At 40.0% G+C, this 16015-nt stretch overlaps 2 protein-coding genes across 3 annotated transcripts; one reads left to right on the forward strand and one right to left on the reverse strand.

Annotated features, from left to right (window-relative positions):
- Nucleotides 1-3757, reverse strand: LOC134793557 (uncharacterized). The gene is made up of 2 exons (XM_063765171.1): nucleotides 3337-3757; nucleotides 1-1333 (listed from the first exon to the last, which is right to left on the reverse strand). The coding sequence occupies exons 1-2, from the start codon at nucleotides 3578-3580 to the stop codon at nucleotides 78-80; spliced, it is 1500 nt and encodes a 499-aa protein (XP_063621241.1). The 5' UTR covers nucleotides 3581-3757; the 3' UTR covers nucleotides 1-77.
- A 1366-nt stretch (nucleotides 3758-5123) lies between these two features.
- Nucleotides 5124-15602, forward strand: LOC134793568 (rab3 GTPase-activating protein non-catalytic subunit). 2 transcript variants are annotated; one of them, XM_063765180.1, is made up of 10 exons: nucleotides 5124-5390; nucleotides 5467-5678; nucleotides 8757-9006; nucleotides 9729-9900; nucleotides 10370-10519; nucleotides 10856-10976; nucleotides 11511-11639; nucleotides 11850-14348; nucleotides 14613-14810; nucleotides 15277-15602. In XM_063765180.1, the coding sequence occupies exons 1-10, from the start codon at nucleotides 5309-5311 to the stop codon at nucleotides 15451-15453; spliced, it is 3990 nt and encodes a 1329-aa protein (XP_063621250.1). In that variant the 5' UTR covers nucleotides 5124-5308; the 3' UTR covers nucleotides 15454-15602. The 2 variants fall into 2 exon arrangements, with proteins under 2 accessions (XP_063621250.1, XP_063621257.1); XM_063765187.1 differs by having other exon boundaries at nucleotides 9759-9900.
- The last annotated feature ends 413 nt before the right edge of the window (nucleotides 15603-16015 follow it).

The raw sequence follows: 16015 nt of genomic DNA on the forward strand, positions 1-16015 counted from the left end.
ATATCTGAGTCTCTTTTTGGGCCGCCACTGTGTGACGAAGCCTTTATAGTCAAGTGTAAGCCAGACACAATAAATATCTAACCGAAACTTAGCTTAGGCTTGTCAGTGCCGCTGGGGCTGGTGGAGTCGTGACGCTTGCGCTGGCCGTCGTCCACGTCGCCGGCCGCCACGGACGTGAGCGCCACGGTCTTGTCGAAGTCGATGGTGGTGTAGCCCACGCTGGGCGCCGGCGCCGCGCCGCGCTCCACGCTGCCCTGCGACACCAACCTCCCTCTCCCCTGCGACGCGCACGACGCGGTACTCTCGTTTCTCGAACTGTTGTAGGACTGACTCTCCGGTGACGCGAACTCTCGGGGCCTGACCTCCTTATTCCCGTCTATATCTAGGACTGCGTAATTCACTTCTAGTTCCTCAACTGGGGATAATGATGGAAATGTATCAGATTCGGAAAACTTTTGACTATGCTCCGTGGTCGGAGCGTTGAAACGCAGCATTTTTGAGTTTTTATCGCCAAGAGCTAAGTTAGCGTAGGTATTCGCCTCGGATTTGTTAACGGGTAAAAAATTGCAGTATTCCGCCTGTTTAGGGGTTAGCGGCGTCGATGGCGGCCCTTCGTTCTTATTCGCGTCCGGGACGTCGCAAGGGACTAAATTCATGTATAATCTGGCGGATTCTTGTTGTTCTATACTGAGCTGCGCGTAATGCTCGCTACTACTGCTGAATGTTGGTGATAGCGGCGTCGCTTGCTCCGCTTCTGGATTGTTATCGTTTAGATATCTGCTCTCAAGGAACCGCGTCTCATCTTCGATATCTCTCATAGTGTTAATGACGGTTTCCTGACGCAAAGTATTCCTTAGTATCGCGAGATCTCTATTTAAGTCGTTGCTGTAGACGTGTCGCACTTCCGCCGTCGCTTCGGCTTGGTTGTTGTTGTGTTCCCTCTTAAAGTCCCTGACTTGGTAAACGTTAGTGACATGGTTGGTGCTCGCTTGCGTACGGGGGTATAGCGGCATGACTTCTAAGATGTCGACGCTAGATGGGGATCGGGGTGATTGCGTAACGTTGCGAGGCACTACAGTAGGTATTGTGGGGGCAACTGCGGGCTGTACGAGCGTGTTGTCTATGCTGTTGTCTATGGAGGAGCGGTGGACGACGCTGGCCTGGAGCGTCTGGCGCGCCGGCGCGGGCGAGCCGGCCAGGCGCGTCACGGGGTACGGCACGGAGTCGTGGATCACGTTTCGCAGTTGTATGTGTTGCTGCAATGTCCGGAATAGCAGTGACGCTCTGCGACATTTAAATCCGTATATGCCCTCACCTGTCTCACATCTTCTTCCTGTAAACCAAAAGGTACAATTAAAGAACTAAGAAATATTAGTAAAACATCATGAGGAGTATGGAGTTGGACCTACCTATGTGAAGGTTTATGACAATATTCACAAGGAGAATTGGAAAGGCTATGGTCGGACTTTCATACATTTGCGACCTTTTATTATAGAGTATCGATTTTTTTGTGGTAAGCACCCCTAATGGTGTCTATTATTTTGCCCAAGTCTTAGCTTCTTATGTTAGATAGTTTCCGACTTACGTCATTTTTAAGATTTATTAAAAATAATTATTAACTCACAAACTACCCACACAATTTTTCTGAAATTCTTAGTCAATGTTCTATAAATTAAGACTGACCTCTACAAAAAATATTAATATTACTTGTTTAAAAAAAAACAAGAATGCGGGAATTAAAATATTAAATTTTTTTTTCAATGTGTTATGAGCTAGCGACATCTACAGGTTTTGTTCATAAAGTGGTTAATATTTCTGTCTACTACTTGCATAGTTTCAACTTTTTGCACTTGATACTTCATTGCATAGTTTCAACTTTTTGCACTTGATACTTCATTGCATAGTTTCAACTTTTTGCACTTGATACTTCATACCTAAAAACTACAATTTCTTTGTATACACCGTGTTTTTTTTGATTTCCGTTAATTTCAAGGGTGCATACCTGAGCTTAAATCAAGTAACTTTCCCAAAGACACCGATATTCTAATTAACTCCATTTTGAAGATAATCAATATTTTATTTTTTTCCTATAAGGCCTCTACAAGCTTGTACACTTGCCTTAAGGCCGGTTTACATATTGATTAGTGTTTAGAATGAGTTCATACATTTGCTACTAAACTTAAGTAAAATCTCGGTCGATCGATGTTCGAATTGACATTGATATGTCACAGATTTCAATTGTTTGGTTTAGTTAAATGTAATGGCCGTGTTACAACAACGCTATATGCTACATTTAATTACTTTTTAATATTAATTTTTCTGAAAAAAAAAAGCAAAACTATATTTTTTTTTTCAAAATTAACTATGCCATTTAGTTTTCTTAAACGTACTTAACCATACCCCGAAGTTAACGGAATTCAAGAAAAACACGGTGTATATATGTATACTGTAGGTACATTTTAACAAGACATTTTTACTTTTTTACTTTACTGTGTTAAGGTTTAAAACCAAATAACTTACAAAACCGGCCAAGTGCGAGTCAGAGTCGCGCATGAAGAGTTCCGTACCATTACGCAAAAAATGGCTAAAAAATCACATTTGCTGTATGGGATCCCCATTTAAATATTTATTATATTCTGTTTTTAGTATGTGTTGTTATAGTGGCAACAGAAATACATCATCTGTGAAAATTTCAACTGCCTAGCTATCACGGTTCATAAGATACAGCCTGGTGACAGACAGACGGACAGACAGACAGACTGACAGACGGACAGCGGAGTCTTAGTAATAAAGTTCCGTTTTTACCCTTTGGGTTCGGAACCCTAAAAATCAGTCTATTATATGACTATTACAAAAAAGATGTAATTTACTTGCTCTATGTGAATAATCAACCTGTTTAAATTTATAGAATATGTTATGGGTTAAACTATTTCTTTTTGTAATTCTGTCCACTGAGCAAGGAGACAACAGCAACCAAATTATTTATGTGGTCTAACAGTCTATACTACATAGTTAGTACGTAGCATAATATGACCTATTATGCATAGTGGAATTACTTCTAACTACAACTACAAGAATGAGAGTTTGATTAATAAAATTTTGGTTTTAAAGGAAAATGTAATAACAATAAAATTTTATAGACTATTACATAAGATAAAACACACAAACAACGAAGTTGATTAAAAAATATACTCAGCTGGCAAGTAAATAAACTCAATATTTTTGTAAAACCGTGTGAATAAGATTTTTTCTTATAAGATTTTCAATTTAGTTCTTAATAGTAAGCTGATTAGACCATCTTCCTCTAACAACTATTGTTTTATTTAAATTTCGTACCTGATTCAAAACTGAATATTTCTCCTTCAAATCCATATCTTCGAAGAGAGTGCAAAGGCCACACAGTGGAGTCCCTCCCTTCCCTGTACAGAATAATATCCGTGTCGGTTATCTCCAGCTGCCCCGAACACAGGTCCAGCCCGTTCTCGTCTATGTTTACCACCCGAAATACGTTTGGATGCAACTCTGAAACTTCCTTCTTACTATGTAAGCACCCCATCGCGCTTCTTAACGAAACTAACATACATCAAACTGTAAAAACCTCCGCTCTTAATCTTGTAACGAACGTTAATCTCATTCTGATTAAATACCGATGCAATTGCGTCGAAATAGAATACGGAACCAATAAAAGTAAATAAAATTATTTTTTCGCACAAGCCCCATCCCTATCTTCATCGAGTTGACACTTTGATATGACATGACATTGACACTCCCCTCTAGTTCAGAAATTGGCCAAGTGATAGCTATTCCGACATTTACATTCGCGTGCGAGCCACGAGCCGAGCCGCGAGCCGAGCCACGAGATGCGAGTGTAAGCGGTGAGCTCGTGGCTCGTCTCTAGGCTTGAGTCGGTCCTGAGGGGCTACCGCGAAAACCGAAATTCGCAAATTGCGGGGATCTTACTCTTTTACTCCAATGAAGGCGTAATTAGAGTGACAGAGAAAAATGCCCGCAATTGACGATTTTCGGTATTGGCGGTAGCCCTACTGAACTAAGAACTATTAAGAATGAAATCCCATCAAGGACCGAAAGGAACTAAATCTTTTTGCACGCTCTTAATCGGTCTTTAGGTCCTTTAGTTCAGTGGGATTTGAGAGCGCTTGACTGAGTGAAACGTAAAATGGACGGAACGAAACGGTTGTCAATGTCGCTGGCACGAGTGTGAACGAGATGAAAGTACGACGTGACACTCCTAAGCCCGAAAATATGAAGGAAAAACAAATATATTTCGACATATTTGATATTTTTTAATTATGTTAAGGTGTTTTAATATCGACACATCGTATCGTACAAGTTGAATTGTATTCAGTTACCAAAGATTGGAAAGAAACCAATGAAAAATCGACTCCTATTCATTCCCGGCTCTCAACGACCGAACTGAACTAAAGGAACTAAAAGACCGAACTAGTTCGTTTGACCGATTGACCGAGAGCGGAGCGCTCTCTGAAGTGACCGAGCAGAGGGGCTACCGCGAAAACCAAAATTCGCAAATTGCGGGGATCTTTCTCTTTTACTCCAATGAAGGCGTAATTAGAGTGACAGAGAAAAATGCCCGTAATTTGCGAACTTCGATTTTCGCGGTTATAGCCCAGGCACAAGCCTACTCGTCTCGCGCTCGCCTGGCCGAGACACGACACGAGCCACGAATGTAAACGGCTAATGATATATGTATCTTGACGAAACTATTTTCCAATAAATTACAGAAATATTATTAATCTGCGGAATTATTTATAAAGCCTCCTCCACACTCGTGCGCGAATCGCGGCGCAAAGCCGCGAACGTGAGTGTGGAGTCCTGAACGCAGACCTGCGAAATCGACTCCACACTCGCGTTCGCGGCTTCGCCCGCGATTCACGCGCATAGTCTGGAGGGGGCTTAATATGCAAAATTATTCATTCGATTAAGTAGTCCAATATTTCGCGCGTACTAGTAAATGGAGCAAGTAAGTTCATGCAAGCTACTTGCTCCGTGTGGAAGTACCATTTAGCCATTTAGCTCTCTGTCTGTCATACTGTTTTGACAGCTGTCAGCTGTTTACTATATAAAGAATTTTCATGGAATCTGTCTCGATAATATCAACACTTTTTAATAAAATTATAAATAACAATTATGGTTCAAAATGTGCTGCTTTAATTCAGACTAATATTATGTGTGTTTCTTTTATTCTGTATAATTTATATCTAGCTCTATATGTATAAGCTTGACCCTAGTGTAAAATATTTTTAAGCTCTTTGTTTAATGGTTAATAAACATGTCCTGCCAAGTGGAATTATTTGCCGATTGTGGAGATATTTCTAGTTTAGGACGTGCTCTCTTCATACCAGAGAAGGAAGGTACTAAAGAACCAGTATAAAAATATATATGAGTAAAAAGAGAATGGTAAAATATAACATATGTTTTATTTTTAAGATACAAGTTGGCTGTCTCATTGCACTGTTTCGCTGTCACCGTGCGGTAACTTGTTGGGCGTGGGCTACCGCAACCGCCTGTGCCTGCTTACTTCTCAGTGGATCCGCTCTACGGATCGGAACACCTATCTGATATCGTGGAGTGGCACAATGCCTGCAAATATAACGTCCATGTTAGCTCTCTCTATTTGTCCGTCGCACCATTCGTCGCAGGTAATTATTTATGGCTGTTCTAAATAAAAATTTTATCTACTTCCCATTTCTGTTGTGTTGTTGTCTGTTTAAATCTATTTTGAGTTTATCTGTGCCCATTAGCTATAATGCTATTAAAGTTTGTTGATAATAAAATTATTCATGTTCAAGTTCTTGACAATGGAATGTACCACCCAGTTAATTACTTAACTCTTCAGTTGGAATTTTTACTTATTGTCAATTAATTAAACGAAAAAAGATTATAATCTGTGGCGATTGGAATTTAAACATATTAAAAGATAATTCACATACAAAAGAATTATTAAGTATTTTACAGAACTTCGATTTTAACATTCATACAAAAAGTCCGACCAGGTTAAACTCCTGTATAGATTTAATTGCGAGTAATACAAAGAGCGCTGATGCTGAACTGGTATATTTAGGACTTTCGGACCATGAGTCGGCTCAGCCACTAGAGATAAAATTGAATAAGCCAAAGTTATTTTCGACTTGGTTTGAATTCAAAAGGGATTACAATAAGGAAAATATACAGAAGTTTGTCCAATATATGTCAGCTCTTTCTTTCAATGACGTTTTTAACTCAAATGTGATGTCAGAAGCATTTAACAATTTTTATAATATATTCTGTTTACTTTACAAACTATGCTTTCCTGTTATTAGAATAAAAATTACAAATCGCTCAAAGAAAATAAAATGGCTCACGAAAGGCTTAAGAAAATCCAGCAGAACAAAACGTGAGTTATATCTTAAATATAGAGCAAGTACCGTAAACCGACAGAGTAATAAACTTAAATTTAAAAAATACAACTCTTTATTCAAGTCTTGTATCTTTAGGGCCCAAAAAATTAATAATAACAAATATATTAAAGAGAATAAAAATAAATGTAGAGCTACTTGGAATACTATTGCAACGACAGTATACAAAGATTATTCCAAAAACGAAATTGACATTTTGAATTATGACAATCAAATAATTTCTGACCCTGATGACATTTGTAACTGTTTAAATAAATATTTGATAGCCTTAACAAGTAATGAACGGAATAATTCATCTGACATGACATTAAATAAATCTTTATATCATACCTCTGTAAACAATTCACATACAATTTTCTTGAGACCGATTGACGAGAGTGAAGTCTTTAAAATCATTATATCACTGAATAATAGTAAAGCTTATGGACACGATGAAATTGTAACTATGGTCTTAAAGTCGTGTGCTTCTTATATATGCCGCCCACTCTGTCACATCATAAACCTATCTTTTACTGAAGGAATCTTTCCTGAGGAGTTGAAATTGTCGATTGTAAAACCTCTATTTAAAAAGGGTGATAAATCAGACCCGAATAATTACAGACCGATAACTTTAATTCCGGTCTTATCTAAAGTATTAGAGAAAGCGCTTCACGTGAGACTGAATGAATTTTTAAACAAGCACGATATTCTAACACCCAAACAATTTGGATTTCGCAAGGGAAAATCCACTACACTTGCCTGCTTCAATCTAGTGAAAAGTGTTTCAGAGAGCTTAAACCAGAAGCTTCCTATAATGGCAATTTTTATTGATTTAAGCAAAGCTTTCGATTACATTGATCATTCAATTCTCTTGAATAAATTAGAGCTATACGGTATAAGAGGGAATGCTAACAAATGGATCAAAAGCTATCTAGAAAACAGAATGCAGTGTACGGAAATCGAGAAAATCATTTGTAGAAATAATAAGAGCCAATGCAAGGAAAGGTTTAGGTCTACATTTTTGGTTAAAGATACTGGAGTCCCTCAAGGTAGTATCCTTGGCCCCTTACTGTTTTTGATTGCAATTAACGATTTTCCGAATTGTATTAGCCAAGACTGTATTATATTTGCCGATGACACTACCCTGGTAATAACAGGAGACGACAAGAACACTTTTGAGGCCAATGTTAATAAAACCTTATCAGACGCTATTACTTGGTTCAAGAAAAATAAGTTGCAAATTAATATAAACAAGACGAAAGCGATGACATTTTGTAATTATAATGATAACACACTACCTTTAGATATAAATTATGATAACGCCAAAGTATACTTAGTTGACATGTGCACATTTTTAGGATTTAATATTGATAAATATTTAAATTGGAAACTCCACATAGATCAAGTTTGTAAAAAGTTAAATAAATTTATATTTGCTCTGAAGCGACTGAGACGAACGGTCTCAACACAAGCTGCGCTCATAGCGTATCATGGATACGTGTCTTCAGTGTTATGCTATGGACTAGTGCTGTGGGGAAACTCTGTAGAAGTGGAACGAGTTTTTATTGTTCAAAAGAAATGTATCCGGGCTATAGAAAACACTTGGTTTTTAGAAAGCTGTAAACCATTGTTTAAAAAACTTAACATACTACCACTCCCGTGCCAATACATTAAAGATGCATGCTTACTTGTCAAAGATAACCCAAACTTCTTTACATCTCGTAGTGAGACGAGTACAAGACACACAAGGGCACAATACAAAAATTTGCTGCACCAACCTCCTTGCCACTCATATATTTATAAAAAGAACTGTTACAATATGTGTATAACCTTGTTTAATAAATTACCTGATGAAATTAAATTAGAAAGTAGAGAGGCATTTAAAATTAGGTTGACCCAATGGCTCCAAGAAAAATGTTTTTACAGTGTTAAGGAGTATTTGACATAAATAATAATTTTAATAAATAGGATAATAATGATATTTGTAAATAAGTATAGAATTCTAGATTTTAAGTAGGTAAAAATAAGTGATGCTTAGCAACACATTGCATGTTAATTTGCACACCTGCTTGCAGGTTGAATACGTGGAACTTTTATATTTTTAAGACCTTTTATTGTAACCGTGTTCTTGCAAATAAAAAATTTTATCTTTTATCTTTTAAGTTATAATTTCACATTCCCTGCTGTGGGAGTTTGCTAGACAATAGGTTATTGTAAAGATGACACTATTATCCACAGCAATACAGAAAAATAAATGACAACACAAATTCAATAACATACACTGACATGATTAGATCAATCAAACCATCAAAATATAAAGAGTAAAAAAAAAACTTCTTCCAGAATGGACCTGACTGGTTTTGCATCATCATAGGCTTCAACAATGGCAGTGTTGGTTTCTACACCAACACCGGACACCAGTTGTCACTGGAGAAGCTTGATGAAACCCCAGTCTTGAAGATATCCTGCCACACCGGCTCATACGGGACACTGCCCGATGACATACATGTGCTATTCTCAACATGTGTGTGTATCTTGACCGGGGCGAGTTTGTTTCAGCTGCTGAGAAATGCGAAAGTGCAGCTTGCTAAAGGTAAGCATGCTAATTCTGCAACTATCTTCTTCTTTATATTTAAGAGCTGTGCTCTTGTCGGTGGAGCAATTTCCAACTCGTTTGGTCCTCTGCCAACTCCATAACCTTCTGGTATGACACAACCTGAACCTTTTCTTTTATTTGGTTGAAATAATTTATGCTCGGTCTTCCTCTTCTTCTCCAACACTACTACAATTTATAAACATTTCAGACCTTATCTGTTAGCAATAAGTGTCACAAATCTGATGTTGCTCAATACTTAAACCTAGTACACATATCCTGTCTTGTAAGAGCAGGAGGCAACTAACAGCTAGAGTTAGAAAATAATCTAATGTATGTATTATCGATCTTGTAGATAACAGGATTTTCAGTACTCAGTACAAGATATTAGTTTCATAAACTAGGGTAACATTGCAAAACAGTTTTTTTCTTTCTATTATAAGTTTAATTATTGTGGACAGCCTTGCTGATTTTCATCTGTTTAGCCAATTGTAATAAAGTAACTTTAAAATAATAAAACTGACCCATTTTTTCTAAGATTACCTTAGCTAGGATGTCCACAAGCATAAAGTAATTTAATGTCACATACCTATTTTATAAATCAATGACAGAAAAGCATAAAGGTTAAAATAAAAATTTTACGTACCCCCCAATGTCTTCCTTCATGCTTAAAAAAACCTAACTACCTACACCTAACTAACACTGTTTTGTAACCATTATAGTTCAAGCTGGCATTCAGGAAACTTATTCAGTTGACAACAGAGGCCTGGGCGTGAGGAAGTGGAGCTTCAGCGAGCAGGAGCTGATCAACGATGCAGCGGTGGTGGGGCTGGAGCTGAAGAACTCGTATGACCATCTCCTGGCGGCTTCTACCTACGGGGGATATGATACATGGTAATTACCTCTTTTAAGTACAACCTAAAAAAATATTTACTCATAACCCAACACAGTTTATAACTAAGCGGACATATTCCAAAAGAAATACATATTTGTGAACTATAAGAAATATTTGTGATATCTCTCTCTCTCTCTCTCTGTCTCTTTCTTTCTTTCATGTGTTCTATTTTGTTCTGTTTTTATTTATTAGTTTTAAGTTTTTGAGTTTAATTTTGGGTGCGCTGAAAACCAGCTTATGCTGAGCGGCATCCTATTTGGTGTACGTTTCTTTATTTAACTTGATGTTGTACCTAATGTATGTTTTTACGCCAAATAAATATTTTCTATTTCTATAATTAATAATTTGTATCATTGGCGAAATGACCTCCCTTATGTTGAATGATGGTCCCTATGACAGTTTCCTTGAAGTGTATTTTGATTGGGCTTTATTTAAAAAATAATCGATAACATATGTTTTATTATTCAGGTACCGCTCCATCCCGCCAATGAACACGCTGATCCTCGGCGCGGGCACGCGACCGTTCGTCGGGTTTCACTACGCGTTGGAAGGGGGCACCGCGCCGCCGCTCCAAGACGTAGCGCGCGCGGTTGCACATAAGATAAAGTCTGCGTTGCCGTGAGTTTAAACTGAACCTTGCTGCTAATAGTTTAAGGTTGAATTTGAAAAGATTCTACTACGCGTTGGAAGGGGGGACTGCACTGCCGCTTCAAGATGTAGCGCGCGCGATTACTCTTGTTACTGGTTGTTACTATATATATAATAGAGGGGATTATGGTTTTAGTTTTGCAGTATCTATAACTTTAAATTCTTAAGTTCGTAAAAAGGGAAAGGGTAATGTGAATTAAAATTTGAATTAAACTCACGGGAGTAAGAACCTGAAATATAGCAGCGCCATTTGCGTTAGGCTACGCGCGTTTACCTCATTGGATATATGAGATGTGTGTTGTGCAGAGGCTGGCTGGGCGGCGGCGGCGCCGAGGCCGCGCCGGCGGAGCGCGCCGCCGCGCGCGCCGAGCCGCTGTCGCTGCGCGCCGGCCTCAGGGACCCCGCGCGTGCCGGGACTTCCGTCGTGGTAAGCGGCCTTTTGTCCCCAACTATTATCTTATTTTTCTATAGAAAAAAAAACACATTACGGTTGAATGACGGGGCGGGAGGAGTGTAACGGGACGGTGCAGGGGCAGAATCGAGGAATCCTATCTAGGTACTTATTGGGTCCGTCTCGATTTTAATAATGAATCAGGCGTTACTTTGCGGATACCATATTAATGAACAAAACAATATTACTATGCTCTTCTCTTCTTCTTCTTCCTCAGCGACTATGCGCCCGTTGGGCATACGCTTCTCCAAATCTCCCCCAAGCAGCCCGATTTGCTGCTTCTCTCCTCCAGAGTGGGCCTGCAATCATTTTAATGTCATCCTCCCATCTTGTTGGAGGTCTGTGATCCGTCTTTTTGAACGAAGCCTCCACGCTAGGACACGCTTGCTCCATCTCCTAAGCTATCCTCTCTGCGACATATGTGCCCGGCCCAAGCCCATTTCAGAGTAGCAATCCGTCGGCCGATGTGTATTACTGTGCTAGTGAGTTTTTTCTTCTTTTTCATACGAGGTGTCGCCGGACCGGCGGTTGGCCGCAGTGTCGGACGGGCTGGGCCGCGTGAGCGTGCTGGACGTGGCGCGCGGCCACCTCGTGCGCCTCTTCAAGGGCCACAGGGACGCGCAGTGCGCCTTCCTGCAGGTAACATCTGGTGGTGTCAGCGGCTTTCTTGCGGACGTCAGCAATGAAGGTTTTATAGAGGGTAGCATGGTATTTCGGGTACGATCGGTGTTCCATCGGCGATCCATAGTGTATATGTAAAAACTGCTAAAGTACGAGGCTACTATTTTCTTAATTTCCCGGGAAATATTCCAGGTTACTTAATAGCTAACAATTTCTGCTTTGTTTCAGGTTTTCGAACAAGACAGTAAAAAACCCCAGCTCTCGGTCATCAAAGAAGTTCGTCGAGCAACATTCCTGATCATTTACAATCCCAAAAAGGGCTTGATCGACATCCGACTGATGCAGAGAGGCAACCGAGTTGCCGTCTTTACCGCCACCAAAAACGGACAACTACTTTACAATACTTGTGGGCTTGTAGGCGCAGAGAAAAGTTACACTCACAAGAAACTCAACCTGCCAGAGTTCCAATGTGTCCTTATAGACCCAGACGGTAAACTCAAGAAGTTCACAATACCTTTCTTTTACGCTCTAGAAGGTGAGCACTCCGACCGCTCGAAGGACCTCCATATACTACGCGACCTGCGCGAATTCGTCAAGAAAAATCTGACCACAGTAGATAATTACGAAAATGATATAGTAGAGAGAGCGGAGAAACTAAAAACTGTAGAACTGCAGAAACACTGCTTGGAAATGCTCGTTCGAAATTATGAAATACCGCCGAAAATTGTTATCTCTTGCTTAACATTGTTTTGGGAGAATATTGAGAAGTTAGAGAAATTAACGGAACAGGAAGAAAAAATAAAGCGGTTTTTCGCAAACCTCGCTTTACTGACGCTGTTCTACAGGAATATAAACAATGAAAACACAGACGACATGACGGAGTTAATGATCAAAATTTATTCATATTTAAAAATTGATTGCATGGAGGAGCTTAGTGTAGATGAGAAACAAGGGAACGACCTAGACTTCCACCTATTAGAAGATGATAATTGCATTTTGGAAAGATTGCTAATTCTTTCCCAAGAAAATGGGTACAAAGAACACCACCCCAGAGTGAAATTTGCGGAAAACAAAAGTCACAAGTACAAAGAGCTCGTATCTTGTTTCCTCGTGGAAGACAGCTCTGGGTATCTCTCTTTGAAACCAGAATTACCGCAAGAAAAAATCAATACATTAGCTGCCGATGTTTTCAAATCTATATTTGATATCAAAGATATCGCGAGGTTGAGCGACTTTCTCAAAAAAAGCGTTATCGATCCGAAAGATATAGTTAAACTTGTTATTATGCATTTAATGAACATGTCACTAGAAGAAATAAGTTTAGATCTGATAGAAAAACTTATAACTGTTTTGTATTACGCGAGCAAGGCGACCGAGGAAGCGACGAGAATTTCATACAACGAAATATCTCCTTGGTGGCAAAGCATTCGCGATCTACTCGTTGACATGTCCTGTCCATTAAGGAGCATGATCGTGGCCATGGCCTGCAAGTCTGTGGGCAAAATATACGAAATCAAGTGTTCAGAAGGCGAGGAGGAGGCTTGGGAGTCACTCACTACAGAGAACGCGAAATGGGGCATGTTGATCGGAAAACTCGAAGACATATCGCTGCTGACCATCATTCTCATGTTCAAAGACACGTTCGACGGGAACTGTCTTCCTAAGCTACAGTTTGACGATATAAGCATAAATCTGAAGTATATTTATAGCAGAGGAAAGGGGTCGGTTACGGAGTTGATAGCTAAATGGTTGTGCAGCATGGGAGTCGTTCCAGAGGCGGTAGTAGCCAATGAGCTGATGGAAAACCGCGCGATTTCGTACGAGGATGAATATGACGATGATAGCGCCTCCTATCCCTTCATAGAGAACAACCGTGTGCACGTCGATAATAACCCGAAAATTTTCAAATGGCTATCGCTCCTACGCCAGCAGTTCCCGCTCAGTACATCAGCTAATTATATCCTCTCGAACATGTGCTGGGAATACGCTATGGCGTGGCAGAAAGATATGCAACATACGGACAAACTTAACATCGTTATCGACTGCTTGAGGAATATATCAGATACACATCTACGGTTAGGCCTCTTCGCCATCATATGGTCCACATACGTAAGACAAATCTTCGAAGCGTCATGTAAATTGGTCAACAAAGTTGGTAAAATGCCGAAGGAACCCCTATGCTTACAAGACGTCGGATTTGGGAACACGGTGATGGTGAAATTCCTCGAAACGACTACCAGATATTTGGACGAGTTTCTAAAGTGTTCGCAATTACCTATGGATCAAGAGAAGCGCGAGATACAATTTGAGAAGATTTGGGATGAAAGCAACCCGTCTTTAATGGAAGTCGCACAAGATACGAAACGAGTTAACGGTGACATTTTAAGTTTAAACTATCAGATATCTTGCACAGTTTACTACCAGTGTCATTTCAATGTAAAGTCGTCGAAACCCTTAGATACGTTGTACGATATTGATTACCAGTACATATTCGAGGCGCTCACAGGGAGCGTTGTGAGCAGAAACATCAGCATGCGTGGTTCGGAGAAGCTACAGAACCCGCGGATGAAGTTTGTGACGAAGCTGGTCCGCGCGGCTGTAGAAACTGTTACGGCTAGTGATGACCGGGGAGGGTACAATAGTGCCGAGTGTGAGGAGTGGATGGAAAGGGTGGCGGTGCTGGCAGAGCTGTGGAACATTGATGGCGACTTCTTGAAGCGACAACAGGTTAGTTTGTACTCTTAGAGCTGATTAGACTTTGTTAACATTCCGTTGTTGTATATCCCTTTGAGAATGGGGTTTGTGCTAAAAACCCACAGATCGTTGGTGGAACTAAACAAAAATCTTTACCCTGTGGTTTATGTTTCTTTGGATTTGTTATTTGTAAAGATAGGTTTTTTTTTAACTATTGTGTGTATTATTTCTCTTTGACATTGTCACGAGAATCCAAAAGGACTTGGCACTATTTTCTCAAACTTTCTCTTACTCCAGGTGGTCGGGCTATACCATTTAGGTTACGACACACTAGCGGCGGAAGCGATAACGCGGCTGCGATCGCCGGAGCCGGCGCTGGCGCCGCTGCTGGCCATCAGCATCCAGCGCCTCAAGCGCTCCCTCGAGCACTCGCGCGACCAGCCCGAGTGGATCGTGTGCGTGCCGCCGCATCTGTATAAGCGGCTGCAAACCACGGTACGTATACACCTGGACTACGCTGCCAGCATGAGATCTATGCATTTTGGAGCGGAAGGGTGTGCGAGTCGCCATGCCGTACATTGAGCGCAGGAATTTCTCGAGGATGTGAGGGTAAAGTGAGTAAAGGGAGACTTCTCGACAATTCCTCGGAAGGCCGTATGCAAAGTTTATTCGTTGTTACTTTAGCCCCTCTTTTCCCACCCTTTGGAATCAGTAACACTGATAGAACATTTTTTTAGCACATCGGTTTTGGATTTTGTTAAAATTGACTGAGCACATCGGTTTTGAATTTTGATAAAATTGACAATGTCTTGGCCTGTTTAGATGCTTGCCTACGGAACACAGCTAACGCGTTGAATTGAGACGGGTGCAAGTTGTTAATCGAAGCTTCGCAAGCGTCTAAGCAAGTCATCAAAAATTTTACTCTTACTACGGCGTAATGTAATCCTAATCTTGTTTTCAGGTTCTTGACTCTTCTATACCAGCGCATCCGTGCTTGGAAACTACGATCATTGTGCTGCAGACGATACTACTGCAATTAGAGAAGAAGACCAACGAGGGGACAACCGATTTGCAAAATATCAAACTGGCTCAATTGATTATTGAGAGTTGCCAAGTTTTAATTAGAAAGAAACTGTAATGAAATAAAAATGTTGTATAAATGAATTTATGTACTGTATGGTTGCTTGGCTTATAGGAAGTTAGCTATAGGTACTTACACATTTTTTTTTGTATTTAAGCTAAGGATCAATATGAAGTATAATATTAATATATCAACCGTTTATTATATGCAGTCTTTTATTCCTACATTTTACTAAATGGGAAGTTCGGGAAAAAATGATAACGAGATGCAGGTTTTCATGGAAATTAATCGCAGCACACGGCACATGCAACAAGCGTGTAACCAATGGTGTAAAAAAAGTTTGCAGGGCAATAACCGCGAAAAACGAATTTGGCAAACTGCGGGCATGGGCATCTTTCTCTGTCACTCTAATTACGCCTTCATTGGCAAAAGAGAAAGATCCCCGCAATTTGCGAATTTCGGTTTCGCGGTAGCCCACCAGGTCCTTGCTCCAACTACAAGCGCGGTGTGCAAAAATATATATTAAACTCTAAATCATAATTAGATTCCAAAAAATGTTGCCACTGCAACAATTTGTTTGTAAAATAGTAAATTCCTTTTTATAAATAAATACGCTAAG

This window comes from Cydia splendana, chromosome 1, assembly GCF_910591565.1.
Source record: "Cydia splendana chromosome 1, ilCydSple1.2, whole genome shotgun sequence".
In the NCBI taxonomy this organism is placed as follows: Eukaryota; Metazoa; Arthropoda; class Insecta; order Lepidoptera; family Tortricidae; genus Cydia; species Cydia splendana.

What these genes read in the sequence shown, in the direction of transcription:
- LOC134793557 (XM_063765171.1), bottom strand. Translation starts at nt 3,580, where the DNA reads ATGTTAGTTTCGTTAAGAAGCGCGATGGGGTGCTTACATAGTAAGAAG. An exon ending in AATATTCAGTTTTGAATCAG is followed by an intron (nt 1,334 to 3,336) that starts GTACGAAATTTA and finishes TTTGGTTTACAG; the next exon opens with GAAGAAGATGTGAGACAGGT.
- LOC134793568 (XM_063765180.1), top strand. Translation starts at nt 5,309, where the DNA reads ATGTCCTGCCAAGTGGAATTATTTGCCGATTGTGGAGATATTTCTAGT. An exon ending in CTTCATACCAGAGAAGGAAG is followed by an intron (nt 5,391 to 5,466) that starts GTACTAAAGAAC and finishes TTTATTTTTAAG; the next exon opens with ATACAAGTTGGCTGTCTCAT. An exon ending in GTGCCGGGACTTCCGTCGTG is followed by an intron (nt 10,977 to 11,510) that starts GTAAGCGGCCTT and finishes TTTTCATACGAG; the next exon opens with GTGTCGCCGGACCGGCGGTT.